Source organism: Lissotriton helveticus, chromosome 3_1 (genome assembly GCF_964261635.1).
Source record: "Lissotriton helveticus chromosome 3_1, aLisHel1.1, whole genome shotgun sequence".
Lineage (NCBI taxonomy): Eukaryota > Metazoa > Chordata > Amphibia > Caudata > Salamandridae > Lissotriton > Lissotriton helveticus.
This window is the reverse complement of record NC_136061.1, coordinates 314,261,368-314,286,312: the sequence shown is the minus strand read 5'-3', so window position 1 is coordinate 314,286,312 and position 24,945 is coordinate 314,261,368. Positions and strand designations below refer to the sequence as shown.

Genomic DNA, 24,945 nt, shown 5'->3' with positions numbered 1-24,945 from the left:
TGGCCTCCTCTCTCCTCCCACAGCGGCTATGGAGGAAGGGGCTTCTTTTGCAATAGTGGTCCCCAAGGCAGGTGATGTCCTGGATGTGCAACTGCCCACAGTTCAAGTAAAAACAAATGTCTAGATAGAGATGCTTTTACGGGGGTATCCCCATCAGAACCCTTACTACTGTTTAATAAAACCCTCACTGATGTCCTGCTCAGGCCTAGTCCAAGTCTAGTTCAGGCCCTCCTGGCTCGCTGCCATCAACCCTCTCCCAGCGACCCAACCTTCCTCTCCCATCATCCTACCCCTGAGAGCCTGGTTGTCCAGGCCTTGACTTCCTAAATCAATCCTGGCTCGTTTCAGTAAGAGAATTTTCTCTTCTGCTAGTCTGGCACTGCGATCTGTGAAGACTATGGACTTATTGGGCTTATTGGGCCGTTATTCCCATACTATGTGGGATACGGTTGCGCAAGTGCTGCCTGTGGTCCTAGATGAAAGCTCAGGCAATACTCTCCCAGTCTGTTGCTGACTGGTGAAAAGCAACAAATTTCACGATCAGATGCGGGTTGGGCTACGGTACAGCAATTGCTTCTTCTGTGGCACTTTGAAGTCGCTCTTGATTGAAGAATACTAGCTTTTCAGGGTAATGTCCAAGGCTTGCTTATTGATGTGTCCTTTGAGGAAAACGTCTCTTCGGAGACGAGACTGATTAAGCCTTGAAGAAATTCAAAGACAGTAGGGCCACTAATAAGTCATTGGGGTTCTTTGTGGCCCCACGTCAGCTAGCCAGGTTTTTAGCCTTTTTCGGAATCAGCAGAAGAGAAGAGGTAATCAGAATAGCCAGGTTTTTAGCCTATTTCGGAATGAGCGGGGATCGGTGACCATGCGTAACTGAATGGGAAGTGCGTTCCATATGGTGGGAGCAAGATATGAGAATGATCCCTCGCCGTTCTTGGCAGTGCGTATCCTCAGAGGGGTAAGAAGGAACTTTATTCCTGATCTAAGGGTTCTGTTGAGCCGGTACCAGTTGAATTTTGATGCCAAATATCTAGGCCCCTTCCCAAAAATAGTTTTATGTACCAGACTAATGATCTTAAAATGGATTTGTTCCTGATGGGAAGCCAGTAGAGGGCTCTGAGGCTTGGTGCCAACGGAGACCGGGAGGGTAGATTTAGTATTAGTCTGGCAGGAGTATTTTGTAGCACCTGTCATTTAGTGAGAAGCTCTTCATTAATAGAGGCCATGAAAGCATTTCCATAATTGAGCCGACTTATTATCATGCTTTGCACAAGCTGTTTCCGTGACTCAACTGATATCCATTGAAAAATAAATCTTGCGTAGACTCCACATTAATCTATAGCACATTCCTGCTACATGGTTTTTCATGGACCGTTTGTAATCGATCATCACTCCTAGGTTACGAACAACTAGTTTAGGAGACTGACAGGGGCCAAGATTCTGAGGCCACCAGTCTGTAGACCAGTGTTCACTGGCCTTCCCCAAGTGGATGATCTCCGTTTTGCTTGCGTTTAGCTGAAGGTGGTTAGTTTGCATCCAGGAGCTAATATGGACCATACAGTTTGTGAATCTGAGTTTTGTGTTGGATGGATCAGCGTCCAGGGTGACCAGTATTTGCATGTCGTCCGCATACGACACTGTGTCAAACCCGTGGGATCTGATCACCCTAGCCATAGGTGCCACATAAAAATTAAGAAGAGTGGGGCTAAGAATAGATCCCTGGGGGACCCCTATATCTATTATCCTGCTCTCTGAGACAAAGGTACCCATTTGTACCAATGATGTTGGGTTGGTTAGATAGCTCCATCACCAGTTTAGGGCATTTACTCTGATTCCTTTCTCCCAAAGTCAGCGTATTAGAGTACTGTGGGAGATGGTAACGAATGCTGCAGACAGATCAAGAAGGACGGGCATAGCTGAATGACCGTTGTCCTGGGACAGTCTTATGTTGTCCTTTACCTCTATCAGTGAGGTTTCGGTACGGTGGGCAGCCCTAAACCCTGATTGAGAGAGGTCCAGCAATTTATTATTCTCCAAAAAGACTGAAGTTGATTGTTGACGAAGGACTTTAAAACCTTTCCAATATAGGGAAGGAGAGAGATTGGTCAATCAATCAATCAATCAATACATTTATAGAGCGCGCTACTCACCCGCGAGGGTCTCAAGGCGCTGAGGGAGAGGAGGGGGTCGCTACTGCTCGAATAGCCAGGTCTTGAGTTGTTTCCTGAAGGTGAGATGGTCCTGGATTAGTCGTAGGTGAGCGTGGAGGGAGTTCCATGTCTTGGCGGCTAGGTAGGAGAATGATCGTCCTCCGGCGGTGGCTCTGTGGATCCGTGGGACGGTTGCGAGGGCGAGGCTGGCGGAGCGGAGTTGGCGGGTGGGAGAGTAGAACAAGAGGCGGTTGTTGAGGTATTCGGGCCCATGTCATGGAGTGCTTTGTGTGCGTGGGTGAGGAGACTGAACATGATCCTCTTGCTAACGGGGAGCCAGTGCAGGTTTTTCAGGTGGGCCGATATGTGGCTGTGGCGAGGGAAGTCGTTCCTGAAGTTTGGCTGTGGTTCCTGCATATAGGGCGTTCCCGTAGTCCAGTCGGCTAGTGACGAGGGCCTGCGTGACCGTCTTTCTGGTTTCTGTGGGGATCCACCGGAAGATCTTTCGGAGCATGCGCAGGGTGTTGAAGCAGGAGGATGAGATGGCATTGACTTGTTTGGTCATCGTGAGCGAGGAGTCCAGGATGAATCCCAGGTTGCGTGCATGGTCCATGGGTGCTGGTGCGGTGCCCAGCGCAGTGGGCCACCAGGAGTCGTCCCAGGTGGATGGGGATTGTCCGAGGATGAGGACCTCCGTTTTGTCCGAGTTCAGTTTCAACCGGTAGATAATTGCTGGGTTCTCTGGGATCTATAGATGCTTTTTTCGGGATAGGTTTGACCATAGCTGCCTTCCAGATTATGGGAAAGGTAGCACTCTTTACAGAAAGCTTGAAAAGGTTGGTTAGACTTTTAAGGAAAACTGAGGCAATGCTAGGCACGATATGGAGTGGGACACTGTCGGTTGGGGAGCCTGATTTTATTTTAAAGAGGGCAAGACTCACTTCCTCCTCAGTAAGTTTCACAAATTCATTTAAATAATATGAGACTGGTTCTAGATCACTAACAGGCACAGTCTCATGGTGTTCAGTGGTTGGAGTAGAACAATGGCAATAAATAGTATTGATTGTTTCCTCAAAGAATGCAGAAAGTTTGTTGGCTCATTAAGTTGAGGCAGGGCTTTCAGACTGACAGGAGGTAGGACTGATAAATTCCTTTAATATTTTATACAGTTCTTCGTTCGAATTTGCAGCTTTGTCAATTCGATCACTTATATATCTTTTTTTTCGCTGATTTTATATTATCAAGATAATGTCTGTGAATAAGGTTATACTCCTGCCTATCCTCTATATATTTGTCCACCTCCATTTCTGCTCTGCTTTCCTACTGGCCAATTTATCAGATTTTTAATCTTCATTAAACCAAGGAGTTGCTTTGTGCTTTGAGTTTGACTTTCGTTAGGGTGCAATCCTATCGAGTGCCTGGGTAATTGCCTTCTCAAACGTCACTGCTGCATGATTTAAATTATCAGTGTCTTTATAGGATGGGAGACAGGGGTGAGGTAGAAGGGTAGCTATAGTGACTTTTTTCCACGATCTACTCCGCATCTGATCACTAATGCAATTACCATAAGTTGGAACAGTCTGTAAACCGAATATTTGTAGATAGTGGTCTGACCAGTATTAACGTGCCCAAGTCATCTCTGACTGCCTTTTTGAGAATCCCTTTCATCTGAGCTCTTCTGGACACAGTACAGTTTCTGGCTTATTCTCCAGAACGGTGAGTCTTGGATATTCAGGCTGTGATTCTGATATTACAGCCTCTATCCTGGTTTTCGGTGAGATTGACTCTGAGGTTGCTGGGTAACGTCGCCTCCCCCTCCTGTTGGTAAAACATGCCTGTTAGCATATGCAGACTCTGCGGTGTGTCTTGAAGACTCAGTGGGCGCAGCATCAGGGAAATGTCTCCGACCTGGTCCATGTATCGGAGGACACTGCAGACGACCTGGAGTGGTGGCTCACAGACAGTGACTGGGTCAACAGCAGACCTCTCTCTTCCCCACCCAGAGATCAATGTGGTGACAGATGTTGCACTCCTGGGGCAGCCATCTGTGAGAGGTGGAGATCAGTGGACTGTGGTCTCCTTTGGAGTCTGGGCTTCACATCAACCTGTTGGAGCTCCATATGGCACTGAAAGCTTTTTTTCCTTTGATAAAGGGAAGGCGTTCATGTACAATACCACTGCCATTTGGTACTGCAAACACACATGTCAGGGTGGCGTCGTGGATCCTTTGTCAAGAGTCCCTGCTCCTCTAACATGTCTGTTAGCTGTGGAAAACTCGATCCCCTCGTCACAAGAACTCTTCGACGCCCTCCCCGACCACTCCAGTACAAAATAGCAACCATCTATAAGAACTTGGATACCCACCTTCCTAAACCGCCAATCAAGCCCCACTGCTGACCACCTGCTCACCACATGGAAACAACTCTGCGCACCAAACACAACCACCCTTATGAACTCCATCCACTCGGAGCACCCACCAACCCCTGCCCCCACAACTGTTCAGCCTTGGAAGAGACGAGATCAGCCATCAACTCACCACCATCATCAATGCCTCTCTAACCACAACCAATTTTCCTGACACCTGGAAGCACGCTGAGGTCAGACCCCTCCTCATGAAACCCTAAGTGGACCCCAACGATCTCCAGAACTATCACCCCATCTCCCTGCTCCCCTTCCCCGCCAAAGTCCTGGAAAAGGTCATCAACCTCCAACTCGCTGAACACCTGGAGCGAAACAACCTACTAGACTCCTCCCAATCAGGATTCAGACCCAACCACAGCACAGAGACAGCTCTGATCGCCACACCAGATGACAACCTCACTCTACTTGACAGACTAGAATCAGCTGGTATCCCGAACACCTTAGCATGAGCATCTGTCCTCCTGTCAAGTTGCCCATTAGGAAGGATCTTCTGTTGCAGCAACAGGGCTAGGTACTGAATCCAAACCTGTCCATTCTCCACCTTCATGCGTGGAGATTTAGCAGCGACAGTTGCAGGTGTTTGATATCCCACCTGAAGTATGTGATATTATTCTGGCAGTTAGGCATTCTTCTACCAAAGCCATGTAGTCTGCAAATCGGACAAGTTTGTGGCTTGATGTATATCCACATTAGTTGATCCTCTGCCAGCACCCTTCTCGGAAGCTCTTCTTTTCATTCTTTCTTTGATCCAGCAAGGCTTTGCTTTATGGTTGCCGGTTCAACCTTCTCCATTTGTAACCTGTTGTGACTAGATTTCTTAAAGGTTTACAACATATGGTTCCTCCAACACCCTTCATTATTTCCCAATGGGACTTTTATTTAGTTCTTGCTTTCCTCACGTGTTCACCTTTTGAGCCAATGCATAGCTGCCCTCTACTGCTCCTAATAATCATAACTGCCTTTGTTGTGGCGATAGCTTCTGCCAGGCGGATTAGAGAATTGCAAGCGTTTAAGCTGGTGCTTAAAACTTGTGCATACTTTTTGCCGAAGGTTGTTACACCTTTTCTCATCTGACAAAACATCACCTTGCCTACCTTTATTTCCCCTTCCTCATCCTTCTGAAGAAGAGGAGGGACTTCACCGTTGGGTCCAAAAAGAGCGTATCGTTCTATAGTGATCGTACCAAAGAATTTTGGGTGGACGATCAACTCTTTGTTGAATTTGCAGAGGCAAAGAAAAAGAAAGCAATTCAACAGAGAACCATTTTTTGCATTAAGATTTGCTGATACTCAATGGCCAAAAACCAGCCTCCTGATGGCTTAAGAGCTCAAGCTACCAGAGCTACAACTGCATCAAATGCGTTAGATAGAAGAGTTCCAATCCTGGGCATCTGTCAAGCAGCTACATGGGCATCACTACACACGTTTGCCGAACACTCCTGCCTCGAGAGTCAGGTCCATGAACTTTTCGCCCTTCAGACTTTTTGCAAGTCTAAGCTATGGTGGGATATTAAATCATCTGGGCCTGCCTTAGTGTGGGCCACTCATTTAGTCACCCCCTCAAATTCTTGCTTGGATAGTTATGCATCTTTCTTTCCTACTTGCCTTTAAGAAGATATTAGAATGTCCCCATTTGGGTACTCTGTTGAGGGGGTTATGTGAGATATCTAGGAAGGTAATATTGATGTATTGACCTTAGTAACTAAATTCTGCCAATTGGCAGCTGAGGCTACATGGGCGCAGAAGTGCCCAAGCTATTTATCTAGTCAAGGATGAAAGGAACATCAAGAATCAGTTAGTCTACAGTCATCATCCTTATTCATTTTCTCTACCAGTAGATATAGCTGTGTCAAGATAGTATTGGTTTCAGGAAAGAGAAAGTGAAAGAAAAGTTTTGAGTATGGTTGTTTTGGTTCATCCAGAATATGTTTCCCTTGCAAATCAACAAATAACCTGTACACTTCATCCCAAGAGGAACGTATGCAAATAAGGGTAGTTATTTTTCTTTGACAGAGGGTGAAAAGGAATACTTGTAAAACACACACACGTAAACAGGACACTGCACAACATGGGACCTGCATTTCTCAACATCCGCCTTCACTTCCACCAACCCATTAGTCCCCTGCACTCAGCCTCACTCTTACCCGCATACACATCCTGGATCCGCAAAAGCAGATCAGGAGGCCTAGCCTTCTCCCACATTGCACCCAAAACATGGAATGCTCACCGTCTAAATATTAGGGCCTCCTCCTCGCTTCTTGAAATCCACAAGAAGCTGAAGACCTGGCTCTTTAACTACCTGCTGACAACTAACTCACTACTCCCACAGACCCCCACCTACCACCTACTCCAGTGCCTGGATACCCTATCTGGTGATAAGTCGCTCTCTACAAGTCCAGCGAACATAACCAGGCTGATATGGTGTATCTCTATTGTGGTGACTCAGGATCCAAGCCTGCCTAATACTTCCTCCAAAGTTTAAGGAAACACCTGATCTTTGAGAACGAGAAAAGAATGGCTGTGGGACCTCTCCCTTATATTGGATTATCCATGAGTTGTTTAGAGTGTCAATTGATTCTCTACTAAATTTTGATAGTGGGACATGTGGAATGTCTATTGGTCATGATTAAGAACATTTCTTTAAGGGAGATCTGAAGATGCCTGAGGTAGTCAAAATTACTGACTTAAGGGCCATTGACTTAAGGGCCAGTTAAGAAGAATTTGTTGCCATTACAGGTCCTACCCAAATCATTGGTTTTAGGAAACCTATTTTCGAACACATTGAAAACATCCCTGAGCCCCTGCCTGTCAGAGAGGGGGTTGTAGACCACATCGCAACTAGGTTGCGATGTGAGGAGGTTTCCCTATGATGAAGCAGGCCGCCTCATGGTGGGTGAGGGGAACCGTCCTGTAAAAGGGGTTTCCCTTTTTCTTCCTTCTCTATACTCTCCAAATAGACCCAGGTGGCCCTGCTGTGTTTTAGGCTCTTTCGGACACCATACAAAAGTGATTTATTTTGATATAATAACCTCTTCCAATTATGATATGATTATTTGGAATGTTTGGCTAATGAGGCACAATCTATACTTCAACTGAGCTAATAGAAAAAGTTCACAACGATTTTGTCATGACTGTTGATATGCTTCATGAAGATATTGGTCCCCTGTTCAAGAAATAAGATTCCACAACTACTACAAATGTAAGCATGGCCAATCTTTTGTCAGTCCCACCTAAACCCTTATTGATTATCTAGAGCATGTGACTTTATTGATGTCTAAGCTCCAACAGCATCCACTGGCTGGCAAGCCTGACAAATGTGAATCTGAGACATAAAAGATTATATATCTTTGGTTTCGGTTAAATGCATTTTGTTTATGGATTGTACTAAAGAAGGTGTCAGCCACCCTTGAATGGCCTTCTCCTGCCGATGTCAAAGAAGCTCAAAGTTTCCTTGGGCTTGAAATTTATCGAGGGCAATTTAACTGGTGACTTTACTTGTGTTTTAAACAAGCAAAACGCGAAAGGAGATTTTCATTGCGATTGCCATGCTGAAAGAGCATTTAGTAAGCTCAAAAGAATGACCACTCAAGCTTATGCCCTCCTGCCAACAATGTGACACATAATGCCACAAGAGCGTCACCATTTGTTCTGTATGTTTTTGTATGCAAGGTTTTCATCCCAGTATGTTTTCTGTATGCAAGGTTTTCATCCGAGTATGTTTTCTGTATGCAAGGTTTTCATCCCAGAATTTTTCCTTCTTTACTTCATTCACATTGATCCTTTGGCTCCAGCTGCTACTGAAACACAGACAACTGATTTCTGATGGTCTACACCATTCCAAGGTTAGGGTGAGAAAAAAGTGCTTCTTTTGCTCATGGTAATAACGTTTGCTTATCTTTCTGTTAATCTTTTACCAGTAATTTTTGGACCATTCTACAGCACTCACCAGGGTTAATGTTCTAGTCTTTCGTCAGAAGTTGCCATGGACTTTGATTAATCATCCTGTTCTGTACGCTTCACTTTTGAAAGTCTTTATTTACATTCAGAACCACGTCCGATCATAGTGCAAGGCCAACCTGAATATGAAGTTCAAGAAATGTTGTGATACTTCAAATTTACGAGGTTGTTTCCAGTATTTGATAAATAGGAAAGATTACCTATCCAGCCTATCCAGTAAACATTCTTGGGAAGACACTTCTTCTGTCCGGGCCCTCTTGTTGGATTATTTTTATCACAGACATCCTGATAACCTCAAGTCAAAATCCTTTCTTTCTAAAGAATACATTCCTATATAAATATTACATAGACTGCATTTAACATACACAATTAGACATATAAAATCTAAACAAAACAATTAAAGTGAATCCACCGACACAACAACCATTATAACATTTCGGATTTCTTCATATTTAAACTCAACAAAGTGCATATCTAATGAAAAACATCGAAAGCCGTATACTCAGCCTAAATCTCCAAAGTATTATTGTTTTGGACCTTCTGATATTACACAAGAACAGGACCCTGTAATTTCATCTGCAGATAAGCTGTCCTCGTGTGATGGAAACTAAATTATATATCCCTCCTGAAAGAGTACTAACACTAGAAATGGCTCCTTCTCCAAACCCGATGCACTGTTTGTACTGCACGCTTTATATTCGAAGCGTTGAAATCAAACTGGCCTCTTTGTTTGAAGATTGAACTATCTGCCGATTGGGGGACTCATCATTCTCTGGTTCGCCCATACGAGTTAGTCAAGGTACCCTTTTGTAACAAGCAAGGTGCCTCATTCCCGTCCATTCAAAACTCGCCTGGAAAATGGTCTACTACTGAACTATATATGCTGCTGCATCCGGAAGCGATGCTCTTACATTTCTGGCACGTGGGTGAATGGGCACTCACATTAGTACCACCTAGGCATGCCCCTTGTGCCTCCTGAGCTATGACTCATCTCTGCCCTTTGAGATGTCATTGCCCCTACTGTTAGCCCCACTCCTTCTTTTCTTTGTACCTCTGTTTATAATCTCACAGTTATTACACCCACCCTATTAGCTGCATTATATACTATGACGCTGTCTACCAACAGTCGTTACTACCCAATACTGTTACCATTTGTGATTTTGTTCTGTATTGTTGCCTGGTCAAATAAATACATCTTTAAATGACAAATGCACAATTATTTTGTTGTCTCTGTAAAGTGCGTTAACATTCTCCTTCATTATGTGAGTGATATAACTAGTTGGAGAAATGAAAATTGGATGTCAACTTATTGAGTGAGTGCGGGAGGGCAAACACATCTACAGCATGAGTTACTGGCCAGCCACCTCCAGGCATAACATTATGCGGGAGGTCTGGGGGATTTCCTCTTTTGTTTTGTTCCTTCTTGGATTATTCAGAGGTAGAAAACAGTTAAGGACTATTCCAAAAGATAATACTTAATATAAAGATGAGTTTTATTCCCTGCCCTGTGCTGGCTCTTTCTTTAGACTGTGTTATAACATGCTGTGCCCCTTTCTATCACTGGTCCTTCAGGCTCAATGTATCTATCAGTGCATTCCTTTTTTTGCCATATAAAATAGAAACCTGATGCTGTAAAGAAAGAAATGGGGTGTTGGGCAGACATAAGGAAGGTAATAATACTTTCGATGTAGTGAAGTGGAGTGGCACCCCTGGTTTCTCAGAGTCCCGTCCAAGCAGGGTGGTTTGCTACTTAACTAGGTAGGCTAGTTCCAAGCCTTTTATTTATACTGCTAAATATGCAAAATTTCCACATTTCAAGTTATGCAACAAATCGAGAAAATTCTTGAAAAGTTTGGTTTAAAAAGTTTTGCATCGTTATTTGCAGGCAGGAGAGACTAGTTTGTGCAGAAAATGTCCCCTGCATGTATTTCAAAAGACTTCAATGAAATGTGTTTACTTGCACAAAGAAAGCCCCACAAGATACCTGCAACCCACATTTTACTCCAAAAGTGAAATGTTTATAGAATTCCATTAATAATGTGCACTTTTGCACACCCTAATGTCTGTGCTTCATTCAGCAGAGAGTCTTAGTTGTTCTCAGTTTATCTTTCTTCAAGCAAGATTGAGTATATGTCCAAGAACTAACCAATATTAGCATCTAGGGCATGAGGAGAATGCTTTTAAGGGACTATCCTCACAGTAGGATGTGACTTTGCTAGCTTCACTAAGCTTAATCCTTCATTCAATTAACACCTTTAAAAAACTGTTTCTAAGCACTCTACAGAGCAGCATGTCTTCCATGCAGTACTAAAGCCAAGACACAAAATTAATCTTACTAGGTAGTACAATGACCGGGCGTGCTGATTTTAATGCCCAATGCACGCAACGTTGAAAAATCCATGCTCTTTTAAATTAGTACAGAAACATTTCAAAGCTAAAAAAAAAAAAGAAAATAATTCCTTTGGGATGTTTTACTTGCAATAATACGTTTCTTATTTCACGTGAAACCTATATTCCTATAACAGCAATCTATCATGCCTAAACTACACCTTGATGTATGCATAAAAAATGTAGCCTTGTGGCTGACTGCAAACATCCCTGGTATACGTTTGCACAGTATTGTTTAGGTTAGATGCTTAAAGGCTTCATGTGGAAAGTCTACATGTATGGAAGATTTGATGCAGTCATAAGTTTATGGTGAGAGCAGGATTGTGGTCGACTCTGGGTGGGCAGCTCTGTAGAAGTAGATGAACACTATTTCGGGTAGTAGTACTCCCATACCTCTCGCAGATAATTCCCCTCCCTAGAATTATACATGTAGGTGCTCGGATTGAAAGTAGGATTATGTGGGTAAGGGGAGACAGCATCGGTTTAAGCGTATCTGTATTTCATTTACGTGTACCTGAAAACAATCCATTTGTAAATTCCATAAATTGGTTTTCTCAAAGAAATTTACGATTTTATTGTTTTTCTCGAGATTTTTGTGTATTACTGAAAAGTTGCGAATCTGGTGTGGAAGTAGCAGTATCCCGCCGGGAGTAGAATTCCAACTTGTAAGCTCGACCATGTTCTACCTCTCCTGTATAAATCGGTAAAAATAAATTGCTAATACTGGGCTGAAAAGTAAAAGATGGTCTGATTCACCCAAACTTCTTTTTGCCTTTTCTTCTACAGAGCAATGACGAGGAGGCGGCAGTACGGAGAAGTGGCCAACCTCCTTCAAGGCGTGGTGAATGTGCTGGAACACTTTCAGAAGTACATGGGTATCCCTCAAATCAGACAACTGTCTGAGAGGTAAATACAGCCTCTGTCAATAGCACATAAGGCGCTGGAATTGACTGGTTTGGCATGAGGTAGTCTGCGCCTTTGACCTCCATGGCAACATTGCACATCTTATCCAGAACAGTGTAGTGGTTGCCTGGCAGCTTGATGTGGCTCAATAGATGACTGAATTCTACAACCCAGTGGGCTACATTCGCTGTTCCTCTCTTTCTTGGATATCTGAAAACAGAGTATGTTTGTGGAGGGGGAAGTGTCCCTCAAAGTGTGGAGCTATATCTGTAGACTAGACCTAAGGGGGCATGTACCTGCTGGTAGTCACCATAAGAAAGAATGCATGTCTGCTTACTCTGCTCTTAATGGCATCTATTTTCAGAGTTCTCAAATAACCACCTGTGCAACCTCAGTTTTCAAACTACAAATTTCAAAACAAAATGGTTCTTCACATGCAAACTTATTTTGACTCTGCAGCACAAGTGAGCTGGAAGCGTTTCTTGGTCTGCTGGGTCAAAAATACATTTGTAATATTTGGATTAATTTTTAACTTGATATAAACCAGCTCTTAGTTTTCCACTATCGCTGATGAATTTGAAAAAGGTTGAGTTAGTGGTCGGGGTGTGCTAGAAGAGTGTGCGGTGACGGTCGAAGAGTGTTGGAAGAGTGTTTCATCCCTTGCCTTTTATTGTACTTGCTCCTTGCACCAAGGACTAACTGTTCTTATGGAATTCTGTTATTTTGACAAATTTCTGAAGCACACTCATTTTCCAGAGGGGATGCACACATGAACAGAAAATATTGTCATTCATAGGTCAAGAGATCCAGTGACTGATGTGGACTGAACCATTAACCTCATGTAGTACATTGTCATGGGTGCAAGCAGAGTGTAAATCACACCCAAAAGGACCAGCAGCAGAACAGGGCAATCTTGCTATGTAGATTTATATATTTATATATTTATATATATATATATATATATCTATATATTTATTTATTTATTTATTTTTTCTGCCAAAAAAACCTTTGATTACATATAAAAGATGTCCATCTTTGGCAGATCATTTGGTCCATAGCCATTTTAAAACGTTGGCTAAACCCATCAAAATATCCAAATCGGTTGGTTTCTTTCCGTGTCTCAAATGCAAGGCATGTAAATTCAGTGACAAAATATCGGAATACCCCAATCGCACAGGCGATAATAAACCCAACATAAAAATCAAACAGCTACTTAATTGTAACTCGGAGTACACTGTGTACTGTCTCACCTGTCCTTGCAAGCTGCGATATATTGGTAGTACCATCAAACCCGCCAAACTTAGGATTCTAGAGCACATGCTGGCTATCACTAACAATGATAAATCATATCCGGTAGCCCGCTATTTTGCTCAATACCATCAAAGCAAATGGGAGAAACTAAGTTTCTATTGCATGGATCAGGCCCCTAAATTAGAACGAGGAGGCGACAGGGAAAAGGCTCTTCCGATTCTTGAGTCTAAACACATTATCAATTTAAAAACGACCACTCCTTGGGGTTTAAATAATAATGAAGAACTGTGGGTTCATCTGTAAATGGTAAAAGGTCACAATGATTGGGATACTCTAGTAGATAATGAAATTGAATTGTATACCATCTCTACTTCCTAATCGTCATGCCATGCATTTGTTATATGTATATATATTTTTTCTGATTTGCACTGTTGAAAAATTCGCCCATTCAGGGCAAAATAACTTGAAATAGACAATTTGTGAGTAATGAATTAATGATAAATATCTCAATTGTCTACCATAGTACTCGTACTGTGATAATGGAATTGTGTTAAAAAATATTTATGATACATTTCATAAACGTTACTCGTTTTTTTTTAATGAGCACTAAGCACTTTCACTGCATCACCATTGGAAAGTATGTACATAATATGCGATTTGCACGTTACAAGATGGCCGCCACAATGATGTAAAAAATATGTCCCTCTTCTATGTTCATGGAGAGCGAAGCGGACCAATAGCTTTAAAATGGTGATTTTAATTGCACTTGAACGTTACACTGACGAAGCCTGTCGAAGGCGAAACGCGTTTGTAAGGGGTGAGGGGGGTTTGGTGATTAAAATTGTACAAATGGATACCAGCGTGCCAGCCTCTTTTTTCTGAAACCGGGATCGGACACAGAAAGCGTGCAGCGATATATCTATAGATGTATATATATATCTATATCTATAGATGTATGTATTATTTAATGATTGTATTCAATTGCAAGACGTTAGCCAACCGCTAAACTTGTCAAGCCTTGCAAAGAGATTCTAGCAATAATGATTACTCTGCTAATCTTTTACCCACTGGGGTTTATCAAAGGCAGTGACCAACACCAAGATCTTTACTAGGAAAGGTAGCTGGTGTCATTCCATGTACCAAAATGCCTGACCGCAGGATTTAACAATCCACCGTAAAACCCTATTGGCTGTAACATATATATTACATAGTAAATAAACCAGGCTTACTTTTTTTTCAGAATTTTCATAATTAACAGATCAGACCGATGGCACCTGAAATAACTATTCCTAGTGAATCAATCATGCCTGTCACTGTTATCATTGGCTTTTTGCCATAACCCAATCAGACCTACTTTAATGAGCTTAAGCTTTCCAACAGTGGCAACCTTCAGGCATAACATTACCAAACCATACAAAATTACAATTGGCAAAGCAAAAGTTTATCTCGCCTCAAGAGGATCTGATAAGGATTCCCACAGTGCAAATCCTATATTCTCGCGGTTTGTCTGAAGGGGTAACCAACACCAAAACCTTTGCCTGTGATGGTGATCAGTGAGATTCCATGTAACAGAATACTGATCTTGTAGGCTTTAATACTGAGTAACACTAATTCACCATTAAATGCCTATTAACTTTAATATATTATTTTCACAATAAATGCATCAGACATACTGTCTTTAGCATAAGAAATAATCAGGCTATTAACCTTTATCATTGGCTTGTCATCATAACCAACCGTGTTGGGCATAAGCTCCCAGGAAACCACCAAGTGTACCCGTAACACAATTACAGTTATTAAACAATATACAATCCCTCTTAATGGAGCCTAATAAGGATTACTACTGTGCAAATCTTCTATCCCCATGGTTTGGTCGAGTAGATCACCAACTCCAAAACACTTGCCTACTATGGTAATTGGTGAAATTTCATGTAACAGAATACCTGCCTGCAATATTTAGCACAATGTAATAACAATCCATACTTATTAAACGCCAATTGCTTTTTATACATACTTTTACAATAAGTATGCAAGGCATACTTGGTTTGTCACAGCTTTTCTTTATAAACAGTCATAAAAGTACAAATGCATACAAAATTGCATTTGGCAGTGCAAGCCAAATAGAGCCTGACAAGGATTATTGTATTGTTTATCTTCTATCCCGTGGTTGGTTTGGGCGAATCACCAACACCAAACCCGTTACTTCTGTGGTAATCTGTCAAATTCCATGTAACAGAATGCCTGCCTACAGACTTTTGCACAGTGTAATAACAATCCTTCCTTCAAAGCCTACTGCCTTTAACACATACCTTTCACACTAAGTAGGTCAGGCCTACTAGCATTGCTATAACATTTCATAATAAATAGAACAAACCTCTGAAATGTGGCATGACTTTTCTCAATGAACTGAAAAAGCCTTTACCCTTTACCATTTGCTTTACATCTTACCCATCACTCGCCTATTCAAGTGCTTATAAACTGGCAACCATCATGCCTACAATTATTAAATTACAAATATGTAGAAAAATACACCAAAACAAAATAGAATCCCACTCAACAGAGCGTAAAAGAATCCTCTGTGTTAACCCCCAGGATTTGTGTGAATGGGAAGCCAGTTTCGAAATCCTTGCCTACTATGATAATCTGTGAGATTACATGTAACAAAATACTTATTGCTAGGCTTTAATATAGAGTTTGCTTTTCACAATAGTTAAGTCATGCCTACTGACTTTGGCATAACTTTCACAATAAACGATCAAACCTATGGAATCTGGCATTACCTTTACCAATGAACTGACAAAGCCTATAGACTTTACCATTGGCTTGACACCATAAACACAAGTCTATTCAAGGTGGTATCAACCCATTGTTAAGGGCCTACCAGCTTTAGCAAATGCTTTTCACAAAAAATAATCTAAGCTTACTACTTTGCCATAACTTTTCCTAATAAGCAGATCAGGCCTATGGCACTGGACATAACGTTTCCCAGTGCACCAATCAGGCCATGGCTTGTCACCGTAACTAACTCAAGCCTCCTGTGCTTTTTTGTTTTTAAACCATCTTTACTGGTAGTTTTGATAAACATATCCCATATCAATGTTGAGCACCAATGATATGCCTCTTACTTACACTATAGAGCTAATGCAAAGAACATTAATTATGCAGGGTGAACTTCTCGTGCATTACAAGCAACATGGACTTCAATTTAAAAGAGAGAAGCTTCTCTTTACGTCCTTGTTGATTTTGGTGTATTTGCCTTGAGCTTTCGCTTTTTCTTCTCTTGTTCGGATGGTGTTGTTTTCTTTTCTCTTTTGGATTTTGCAGAGTCTTGGTGACGATCTTATCTTATCTTATTTTAAGTGAAATTTGTAGAGCGCACTGACACCATAAGTTTCCTGGCGCTGAAAGAGAGTGCATAAATTGCTGGGGCGGACTAACCAGTTAAAATGAAAAGCCGGGTCTTCAAAAATTTCCTGAAATTCAGTAGGGAGCAGCTTGACTTGACTGACAAGGGCAGAGGATTCCATAATTTAGGGGCCAGGTGGGCGAACCTGCGGCCGCCAAATTTTTTAAGTTTAACTGTAGGGGCCACCAGCAGGTGGAGATGAGCCGAGCGAAGGTTGCGCACCGGACGGTGCAGCATGATCAGTGTTTTGAGAAACTCAGGGCTAGTGCAATGGCGAGCCTTGAAAGTTAGGCAGCCGATCTTGAAGGCCGCCCTTTGCTCAACTGGCAACCAGTGCAGTTTGCGCAGTAGTGGCTTCGCTGATTGCCACTTTGGAGTTTTATGGATGAGTCTGGCTGCCTGGTTTTGTACAATTTGGAGATGGCGGAGCAATGATTGTGGAAGTCCATGGTATAGAGAGTTCGAGAAGTCGAGGCGGGATAGTACCAGAGAGATCACAACCTGGACCAATGCCGCATGCGGTAGTAGGTGGGCTATTTTATGGATTTTACGTAGTTGAAACATACTGGAAGAAATCACAGCACCTACTTGAGCCTTGTGAGAGAGCTCCGCATCAATAACCACCCCCAGGCTCTTCACTGAGCTTGCCGGGGCAGGGGGGGAGCCCAGTTCCTTGGGCCAGAACTGGGGACCCGAGTTTGCTGGACTGTTACCAGGGAGGATGAGCTTCGTTTTCCCTGGATTTAATTTGAATTGATTATGGTTCATCCATGACTGTATATGGGTCATCACTGCTTGAAAACTTTTGGCAGCGTCGGGGGAGTCAAGAGGAAAGACGATCTGCAAATCATCAGCATAGTTGAACACTGTGATGTCCCACCTCCTGAGCGAGTGGATCAGTGGCTGGAGGTATAAGTTAAAACAGAAGGGGGGAAAGAGAGGAGCCCTGAGGGACTCCGCAGGTCGTGGGTACCCTGGCGGACTCCGCAGGTCGTGGGTACCCTGGCTGCCGTGAAGGGGCCCAGGCGAACAGCTTGAGCTCTGCCCGCGAGAAAGGACTCGATCCAATTAAGGGCAGGGCCCTGGATGCCGGCCTGTCCGACACGGTGGAGAAGAATGTTATGGTCCACCGTGTCGAAAGCAGCCGACAAATCCAGTAGCACCAGGGCCTGAGGTAACCCTTTGTCAGCATTCCCCCTCAAGGCGTCCAAGACTGCCAAGATGACGGCCTCGGTGGAGTGGGCCGGCCTAAAGCCGGCTTGATTAGGTTCAAGATAGCAGGAATTCTCGATGAAATTGGAGAGGTATCAGGTAACATGAGCCTCAAGGAGCTTGGATAGATAGGGCAGGAGGGAGATGGGACGATAATTGGAGGGATCGGCAGGATCCGCACCTGGTTTCTTCAACAGGGGCACTAGGATGGCCTCCTTAAAGCTGCTGGGGACTGTGCCGGTATTGAGGGAAGCATTCAACAAGGGCAGTATACAATCCGGTAGAGTGAGACAGATGTCCCGAAGGACAGGAGGAGGGCAACAATCGTTAGGAGACCCTGATTTGACACGGGTCGCAAGCTCGGCCAGGGAGTTGGAGTTAAGGATAGGAAACTGAGTGAAGAGCAAGTGATTAGTGGGAAAAGTGTCCGGTAAACCCGAGGAGGTAAAGGGAGGAATGGAATTCTTAATATTGACTATTTTTTCAATGAAATAAGAGTTCAGAGCGTCACAGGTCTCTTGGGTTGGGACCTGAGTGAGGAGGGTTCTTTCATCCGTGGTGAGCTCATTCATGATTTTAAAAATTTCTTTGGGTTTATTAAGGGCAGAAAGAATTCTGTCTGAAATGTGTGTGGATTTAGCCAGGGAAATTGCGCCTTTGTAGTCTTTGCGGGCCGCCACAAAGAGCAGTCTGTCGGAGTTGGAGTAGTTGCGTCTCCAGATCCGCTCTAGCTGACGCCCCTTCAATTTCTGTTCTTTGAGGGCACTAGAGAACCATCTGTGTGAGTTACTGTGTCTAGTGCGTTGGAATTTGGTGAGAGGAGCGAACTGGTCACTGGCCGTTTTAAGCCAGGTGCAGATGTCACCTTCCATTGCCTCGACACTGGCATCAATGTCGGTGGCAGGTCGAGTCTTGGCCAGGGCAGTGAGAAAGCCTTGGGAGTCCTAGGAACTCCATTTGCGTGATGACCCACCAGCCAGGATAGGGGCCTTGACCCTACCACTGACAGTAATGGTGATGTCGATTAGATGGTGATCTGACCAGATGCAGGGAGAGATGGCTGGGCAAGATGATGCTAACTCATGGGTCCAGATATGGTCGAGAATGGGACCCTTGATATGAGTAGGCACGGAAATTTGTTGAACGAGATTGAGGCTGGTTAGAGCTTCGAACAGTTCTGTGGCACGAGGGCCAGCTTTCTCGTCATTGAACCAATAGTTGAAGTCACCAAAAAGGGCGATTCTGGCGTGATCTGTCATTACATTTGCCAACTGTTCACTCAGGGAAATAGGAAACAGAGGCATGGGATGGGGAGGCTGATATAGGAGTACAATTGTAAGGGCACCAGCCTCTGTTTCTAGACTGATGACCAGATTGTCCACCTCAGAAATGGCAAGAGAAGCAGAGGAAATGAATTTGAATTGTTTTAGTATAATGGCTGCCACCCCGCCCCCAGTGCGACCAGAGGGGCGGTCAGCATGGAGGATGTAATAATCTGGGGGAAGGGCCGCCAAGATGTCGGGAAGAGAGTCAGTGGTAAGCCAGGTCTCTGTAATTAATAATATATCAGGTTTTTCAGTGGTGAGGAGGAAAAAGATGTCTAGATGGTGCTTTACCAAAGAACGTGTGTTCAAATACATTACGCGAACAGATGTCTCATTCCTTGCAGGCTCCACATCGTACTTACGGCTCTCAGGAGTGCTAGATGCCCTCCGAGCGACACCAGCGGAGTTAATCCACCTCGCTGCACCAGGGGAGAGCAGCAAATGCGAGGTTTGTAGTAGTCTGAGGGAGTTTGCTGAGTATGAGAGGAGTTGACCAGCGTCCCAGGCCCCTGGGCCCGGCCTGGCGCGGACGGGCGCAGGTGGGCTTTCCTTTGGCGCGCCATTCGGCGCGCCGTCAGCGCGCCCGCTGCGCTCCCTGTAAGGGGGGACCATTTTGTAGTTGTTGGGGCGGGATGGGCCGAGCACTAGACCGCTCGCCTGCTCCACACCCAAGATGGCGGGCACTGACACGATCCATTCTTTATGCTGGTGTTTCTTGGGGCCCAGTACTTCTAGCCCGGTTGATGTTACTGTTTCTTCGATCTTCTCCTGCCGACTTCTTACTGGGTGTCTGTTGTCCTCTAGTTCTTACAGGACTTGAAACTTGTTACTGAAGGTGACTGAGTATTCACTCCGTTTCTGTGCATGTTGGAGGAAGGTGGTGTTATATTGCTGGCATTGGTTTGTCTGTTTCATGCATGCTTTTTCAGCTTTAGCTTTAGCCTGGCCATGAAATGTTGATTGTGACACCACATCCACTCCTCTCACATCCAGCAAGGTCCTCCCGAAATTCTTGACAACGCAGACATGGTCAATCTGGTTCTCTGTTGAATGGTCTGGTGACACCCCTGTTACCTTGTGTATTCTTTTGTCTGGGAATACCATCAAACTGTTCAGGGCACAGAGACCTGCAAACCTTTCACTATCTTCGTTCATGTCACCAAGGCCATGGTTGCCCAGGACTTATTTGTACAGAGTGTTGTTGCTTCTAGTCTTGGCATTGAGATCCTCCATCTGTATGTTGTTGTTTCTCTCAAGGCATCTCTCCCGAACGGACTGGAGACTGTTGTAAAACTGTTCTTTTTTCTCTTTGCTGTCATTTGTAAGTGCATATACCTGGATAACATTCATGTTGATCCTCTTTTTCTTTGTGTGGAAGGTTGCTGTGATGATTCTGGGACTGTGGTCTTCCCATTCAATCAGAGCCTAGTTGGCTGCTGACTTTAACATCAGTGCTACATCCTGAGTGTTTTCTTCCTCATGTCCAGAATACAGCAGCATTCCTCCTGGAGCCAGTCTTTTCTGTCCAGACTGTGTCCATCTTATCTCGCTGATGCCTAGCAGGACAAGGTTGTATTTTTTTCATCTCTGCTGCCACTTGGGCTGTCTTGCCGGTCCCGTAGATAGTCCTCTTGTTCCATGTGTAAATGGTGAAGTCTTTTGTCGAGAGCAGGTGGATCGGCTTTGTAGCTTCCAGAGATCTCTGGCTTTCACCACATGGTGGCATAGCTCTCCATGAAGGAGATTCCTCTCTCACCAAGGCCGGGATATCTTTTAATTCACGTTTCTGCAGCTAGGCTTTTTTACATGGTGGAATTGCTAGCCTCACACATCACCCTCCTCCTTTCTCAGCTGGGTTTGGGACCGGCCATGGAAGAGTTAAGTTGTCACCATAGTGTTTGCAAATAAGTTGGAAAGTATTATGCCTGGATTTGATCAGCATTTAGCTGCCTTCATTAGGCATCATCAGACTGGAAAGTACTCAAAGAAGATTCTGCATTTGATAGATGCTACAATACTGTGTAAAAGAGAAGGTTTGCTTATGTCCTTGAATGCTGAAAGGCATTTGACTAGACCTTTCTAAAGGTCATGCTACATAAATTTGTTTTGTGTACACAATTTAATCCCACGTACAAAAGAGGCCAAGTAATAAACACACAATAAAATACCCAGACCTGAAAATGTAGAATCAACTGTTCGAGTTCAGCTGACAGTCAGTGTTTCTGACAAATAAGAAAAAAAAAATGTTCAAGATCGAAAACCCTCACCCACTATAAGGTGGCATGCTTCATCATACGATTTCTCCTCACACCACAGCAATAGTTGTGGCGTTGTCTACAACTCATAAAGCAGTAGGAGCTCTTTGAAGTTTATTGTCTTATCCCTAAGAGGAATGTGTGGGTGAGATAGGTAGAGTGTAAAAGTGTGAAATAAAGTGAATTTAAAACCGACACCTAATCAGACTTTAACCTTTGTTCTTGTCTGTTGGGGCAGGATTGAAAACAAGTAGAGTGATGCAGGGGAAAATATATATATTGCACATTTGCACCTCATAGCAAAGTGAGTGATTTGTCCTGCTGAATGCCCCTACATGTTAGGGCAGAAATATTTTGACCCAGAAGACATAGCCAGGTAGAGAGAGAGAGAGATCTATATATATATATATATATATATATATATATATATATATATATATATATATATAAATGTGCAATGGTGTTTAAGGTAATAGAATATAATGATACACACGGTGGTCACCAAAGAACAAGGGAAATCCACCTCTCAGATACTTGTAGAAAAAACAATAATTGGTCAGAACATCATGCAGTCAGCCAAACTCAATGGCAAGCCAAAGAAATTTACCTGAACAATGTACAGCTCTGGGTAGTCAAACCTCACCTGCAATGGTTGAGCTTTATTGCTTTCTCTAGATGTTAACCCTAGGAAGAAACTCAAGGTTCAAGCTAGAAAACATGTGCCAAACAAGAAACCTATATTATTAACAGTTTCAAATACTTATGGACTCAATGAAACCAAATATGTGATAGTGATCACTAGACTAAATTACCCACAAGACAGTTAGTCGTCAGCCTAATATGAAACAAAGGGATCGCCAATGAAAAAAACAACTTCTTTCATTTTTTACATGTAAAATAGTGGTAATGTACCTGGTACCTTTACCAATTATGAGGCACAATATGGTCCATTTCTAATGATAACCCCTCAATGATCAGTAATTCAACCAACAGAGCTAAGTGCAGGAACACTTGTGAGTCAAAATTTACAATAGAAAATCTGCAGAAAATAGGCAGCTCTATCACTCATCCGCTATCATAGTAAGCGTGGCTATAGCATGCCGGGTTCGAGGTCAGAGCGGCTCTACGTAATCATATAATTAAATGGAAGTCAAGATGGTGTGGACGCATGCTTGTCAATCAAACGTGCCATGACATAAAGCCGAGAACAGCTCTTTATCATTGTGAGTGCGATAAGAAAGTCCACTTGACAAAGTTCTTCATTTCGTCTTGCACTACTGGTTAGTCTTTCAAAAATACAAGAGCAATTCTTACAAAAAAGAATATTTGTTCTAATATTAGCCCACAATACAGGGCAATATCATCTAATGATACCTAAGGAAACAGTTGAGAACTGTAGTCCAGAAGATATATCAGACCACAAGAATGGATACATCCGTCCAGATCTGCAAGTGGTGATAAAATATATGTCCAAAAATCCGATACTAAAGTTCAAAAAACCATAATTGTAATATACAGAAAACTGCCAGGTCTTAAGCATAACTCTCCTAATAACTATCCTAATATGTAAAATGTCTTCATGTTTATGACAAAAATGTAACAGCAAAAATTGGTAGCCCTGTAGTCCAATGCCAGCAACCAGTGTGAGCTTCCTATGGCAGGGTGGTCCAAGGGATGTCTTAATTAAGATCACAAATATGACTCCTCAATCTAAACATCCATCGTTGCTCCTGTACAAATGAAAACTGTGTTACATCCTGGACATTAGCAGGTATTTTGGTTTTATTCATTGCAGTCCAACATAGATTATCGCTTGGGTTCCCAATCTGTAGGTAGGATGCTGTCATTTTTATCAAACTAGATTTGCATCCAATAGTGGCGTGGGGTTCCATAATGCATAAGCTGATCAACTTAGTTGTTATGTCTACATAATTGGGGCCACAGGAACATTCAATCATACCAATAAGTTTATCGCTATTACAGTTGATTTGTTATCGAAGCTCCCTAGGAGTATTCAGTCATAGGTCAAGGTGTGTATTATGCTGTGTATAGCGGCTAACCTGCGAAGCTCCTGATTAGGTGCCCATCGGTATAAAGGTCTTGTGTGTTCTACCTTGTCTCCCAAGTTCTGACTGTGTTTAAATTCAATCAGGGGTTGTTGAAATGTCAAATTGCCCTTGCCAAGTATATGCATGTTAATATGTATCACTTGTTTGGTAGTTGACTGCAAAATGTACGAACACATATTGGTCTATCTGTGATGGTTGTTGGTCTAGTTTCTAATAATGCAGCACATTTGTTATTACATGCTTGTTTTGTTGCTAATCTGACCAACCGCTCTGGATAATCCCTTTGTACCGAGTGGGAGGGCCGGCCATGTTCAGTTTCCTTGAATCGAGACACTTGTGAGCATTTGCGCCTTTTACGAAGAAACTGTCCAGCAGGCAGATTGTCTGTTAAGGCTTTTGGGTGGAAACTTTTATAAGACAGTAGAGCTTCACGCTTCATAGGTTTTCTATACAATTTCATATCTAAGATTCTGTCCACAGGATATATCAGGAGGTCCAGGAAAGGTAACTTATACTTGCTATATTCACAAGTGAATCTCACAAATCGATTTCTGAAGTTGAGCCAAAACTTGAATTCTAAGATGGTATCGACATCGTCTCTCCAGATAACCAGTATGCCATCAATATATTGTTTCCATAATTTAATATGGAGACAAAATGGATTTTATTCTGAATAATTGTGGGTGGTCTCAAAAGTGTGCATATAGAGATTCGACAGACTTGGGGCAAATGTACTGCCCATTGACGTCCCAGATACTTGTAGATATAGCCTTTCTTCGAACTTGAAAAAATTCTCTTTCATAGCCAGTTTGGCACATTCCATGATGGACACTGCTGTAATGTAATCATGCGATTTATTAAGCAGCAGTGATTGTACAATGTCTATTCCTGTTGAATACAGATGTAGTGAGATTCCACATCAAAAGAAATTAGGTAGTCTGTGGTAATGTCAAATGGCAGATTCTCTAGATTTTTCAAATTGGCTTTTGTGTCTTGAAGATACGAATGCATAGTGCATACTAAAGGTCTAACTAAACTGCACCCATTTTATCCGCTGGGTAATGGTGGGTCCCTAATTTATTTATTTAGAAGGTTTTCTACAGCACGAACATGACCACCGAGGGTATCAGAGCGCTTTACAGTTTATGCAACAAGAGGGATACAAGCAATCAAAACTGAACCCACAAAGCAAAAAATTCACAGTCTTGCAAAGCCAGGCATTCTTGTGACCCAGGCAGCTGGGCCACAAATCTGCGACTGTGACCTCAATATTCAATGGAATATCCAGTCTGAGGCAGAAATTTCTTCATCAAGAGCACTTTGACTTAATTTTGGATGAGGATAGGGGAAGGATTCACCCTGACTTTGGGGGGGAACGAGTTCTAAATCCTCGGTGCCCTACCTGAAAAGGCTCAATTGTAGGTTTTTTAGGTCGAGCGTCAGCGAAAGACCTATTGTGAGCCGTATATGGGAATGTGGACACGAGAGGGTGCACGAGCGCAGAGCGCAGATTTCACCTCGTGGGCGCGCACGGCGCCGTGCCCCTCTCGTGCCTCATTCCCATGCGCAAACACACTCCACACTCACGCATGCGCACATACACAGC

At 43.2% G+C, this 24,945-nt stretch overlaps 1 protein-coding gene across 2 annotated transcripts in view; it reads left to right on the top strand.

Moving 5' to 3' along the window:
* Nucleotides 1–24,945, top strand: part of VPS53 (VPS53 subunit of GARP complex) — a 1,098,026-nt gene that overhangs the window by 362,826 nt on the left and 710,255 nt on the right. For both annotated transcript variants that reach the window (XM_078679873.1, XM_078679872.1), the window contains one exon: nt 11,705–11,824. In XM_078679873.1, the coding sequence (XP_078535999.1) occupies nt 11,705–11,824 (120 nt within the window). The remainder of the gene's footprint in view (nt 1–11,704; nt 11,825–24,945) is intronic.